General features: G+C 38.7%; 1 protein-coding gene across 1 annotated transcript in view; it reads left to right on the top strand.

Annotated features, from left to right (window-relative positions):
- Positions 1 to 3,166, top strand: part of PSMD1 (proteasome 26S subunit, non-ATPase 1) — a 116,752-nt gene that overhangs the window by 101,639 nt on the left and 11,947 nt on the right. Inside the window, exons 22-23 of the mRNA XM_017529044.2 lie at positions 413 to 499; positions 1,405 to 1,551. Coding sequence (XP_017384533.1) covers positions 413 to 499; positions 1,405 to 1,551 — 234 coding nt within the window. The remainder of the gene's footprint in view (positions 1 to 412; positions 500 to 1,404; positions 1,552 to 3,166) is intronic.

The raw sequence follows: 3,166 nt of genomic DNA, 5'->3' as shown, positions 1-3,166 counted from the left end.
AAAAAAAAAAAAAAATGTAGTCCAGTGAGAATATCTCTACAACCAGCACTAAAGGAAATTGTTCTGTTTTCCATTGCTTTCCCAGTAAAGCAAAAAAGGCTCTAGCACCAAAATCTCAATCTTAGAAGTACATGATAGCAAATTCATATCCAGGGTAGGCTACAGATCAAAAAAAGAAAAGAGTTGTATTGGACACAAGCTTCCAAAAACTAAAGATTCACCTGATGACAAGAATAGTTAATTATTTTAATAAATGTCCTGCTTAGTTTTCCCATTTATTCTCTGATTATTTTTTCTTTATAATACTTACTGCTAGGAAATGGAATAGTGTTATAGGACTGAGTTCTCTAGGGCTTGCATGTTTGTATGTCAGTAAGGGATTATAACAATTTATCCTGTTCATTTTTCCTAGGTTTCTACTGCTGTGTTATCTATAACTGCCAAGGCTAAAAAGAAGGAAAAAGAAAAGGAAAAAAAGGAGGAGGAGAAAATGGAAGTGGTAGGTATAACTTGGTGGTCATATGAATTGAAGTATCTCTGTTGTCATGGTCGAGATTATTCCTTAGTTGAATATTATTCTACCTTGCTCTTAGCTTCCCTCAAATAATTATCCTGTTCTCAGCATTTAGAATCATAAAATTGTACTTGAAAGAGACTCTAGAAATTATATCCATTTGTGGGAAGAAGAGAAGGATACAAATTAGGAAAAAGTTCCTGGAGGAAATGACAACTAAAATAGGTTTTGAAGGGCAAAGTAGGATTTTCACAGATGAGATCATGAGGGTAAGAGAAAGAAAAGCCCTTTCAATCAAAGGGATTATCGTGTTCTTTAGGTAGACCTTCTTTTTCTGATGTCTGCTGTAGAAAAACCTTCTTAACCTTTAAAGCTGAGTCAGTTATCATTCCCATTCCTAAGCAGAGTTATTTTTCCCTCTTCGGAGTCTGATAGCACTTTAGTTGTACTTCCATTACTACCTACCACTACCTTTTGTACCTTATAGCTGCTCAGTAAACTTTTCAGATATTACTCAGTTCTGTGGTACTAAAATGACCTTCTATTGAGCTTTTTTAAATTTTTATTTTGTGGGGCCGGGCGCGGTGGCTCAAGCCTGTAATCCCAGCACTTTGGGAGGCCGAGGCGGGTGGATCACGAGGTCAAGAGATCGAGACCATCCTGGCCAACATGGTGAAACCCCGTCTCCACTAAAACTACAAAAAATTAGCTGGGCATGGTGGTGCGTGCCTGTAATCCCAGCTACTCAGGAGGCTGAGGCAGGAGAATTGCCTGAACCCAGGAGGCGGAGGTTGTGGTGAGCCGAGATCGCGCCATTGCACTCCAGCCTGGGTAATAAGAGCGAAACTCCGTCTCAAAAAAAAAAAAAAAAAAAAATTTTTATTTTGTAGGATGAGGCAGAGAAAAAGGAAGAAAAAGAGAAGAAAAAAGAACCTGAGCCAAACTTCCAGTTATTGGATAACCCAGCCCGAGTTATGCCTGCCCAGCTTAAGGTCCTAACTATGCCGGAGACCTGTAGATACCAGCCTTTCAAACCAGTAAGTTACCAGTGACTCTTAACTATATGTACCAGTGGAATATTAATCCAAATGACAATAGAATATTGATAGAGAATGGTTAATCTCCAAAGCATTGGAGCAAGCTCACTAGTTCTAAGAAATTATTAAACAAAAGAATGTTCTTTTCCATTTCATATAGATTTGGGAGAATTTTTTCTTTCTCTGTATAACCCTACAAACTCCCCTCCTCTACCACAGACATACGACGTACGAGTTCCTAAGACAGCATTGTGATTAGGAACGTAGTACTCTACAGCCACGCATACAGGATTTGAATCTTGAGTCTACGGCTCAGGCTAAGTGGCCTTGGGCCAGGTACCAAATCTCTCTCTGCCTCAGTTTTCTTTAGCATAAAATAGATATTACCATCCCTAACTCAGAAATGTGGCACAGATTGAACAAGTTAATACACAATCACAGAGAACAAGACTTGGGCCTGCTCTATAAGTGTTATTACAGTAATTACACTGTTGTCATAAATGCATTGCATTTTAGTTAGAAAAGTATCTTAACTTATTCCAAGACAGTGTTTCCTGTTAGAAACAAATGTTTATCAGAAATGTGAGCATGATACTACCTTTATCTTCCAGGTACTTATATCTAGAAAACAAGAGAGCCATCCGTAGACCCATCCAAGACATTCGGATGCTAGATCTGTCTAAAATGTTAGAGATTAGATTTCTAGATCCTTAACCTTAACCTTATACAAAAGTAAACTTATTCTTATCAACCTGATGGTGGATCAAAGGCAATTTCTACCTATAATTGTGAGCCAAGGTTTTACCTGACTAGATTATCAGCTAGAGGAGACAAAGGCAAGGGATGTAAGATAGTGAATGTAGTGGTTTAGAGCTAGAATTTGGCATAACTGGGTTTTTATTTCCCGTTAGCTGTGTGACTAAGACAGGTCACTTAACCTTTGTATTTCAGTTTCCTCATCTATAAAATTGATATGCTAATGGCACCCACCTCCTATTGATGTTTTGAAGATTAAATAGGTTGTTACATGTAAAGCACCTAAAACAATGGCAAATTCTAATCTGTAGCATTGCCTGATCTTTAGTAGTTGCTCTGTAGTGTTAAATGAATGGACAGAATCATTAGTCCATTTAATGCGGTCACTGTCTGATCTGCAACCTGGTTCAACTCAGTGGTGGTTTTACAGAGGACGTATTCTCACTATGGCTATAAACTTCTCTTGCCAGTAGCATAGGAATCCAAAACAGATGTATTAGGACACAACTAGTGCATACTCTAGCACGTGAAATAACTAGTGTTTTTGACAATTATAACCTAGGACAGTAGGGCATATACTCAATGCCATAAGGCCATGTGAGCACACTGGTACACCACAGTAGGAAACTGAATGATCGCTAAGCCTTTGCTCAAATTAAGTCAGAGATAGCTATAACACCGTTGATCCATCTATGAATTAAGACTACCTATATCTGTGCAAGGAAGAACTGAGGAATCCAGAAGAATTTTCAGCTGCCTGGCTGGCTGTTGAAGGTATAGCCCTACACACACACACACACACACACACACACACACACACACACACACACACACACACACACACACACACTCTCTCTCT

Source organism: Cebus imitator, unplaced genomic scaffold (assembly GCF_001604975.1).
Source record: "Cebus imitator isolate Cc_AM_T3 unplaced genomic scaffold, Cebus_imitator-1.0 Scaffold57, whole genome shotgun sequence".
Classification (NCBI taxonomy): domain Eukaryota; kingdom Metazoa; phylum Chordata; class Mammalia; order Primates; family Cebidae; genus Cebus; species Cebus imitator.
This window is presented reverse-complemented; position numbering and strand designations above follow the sequence as displayed.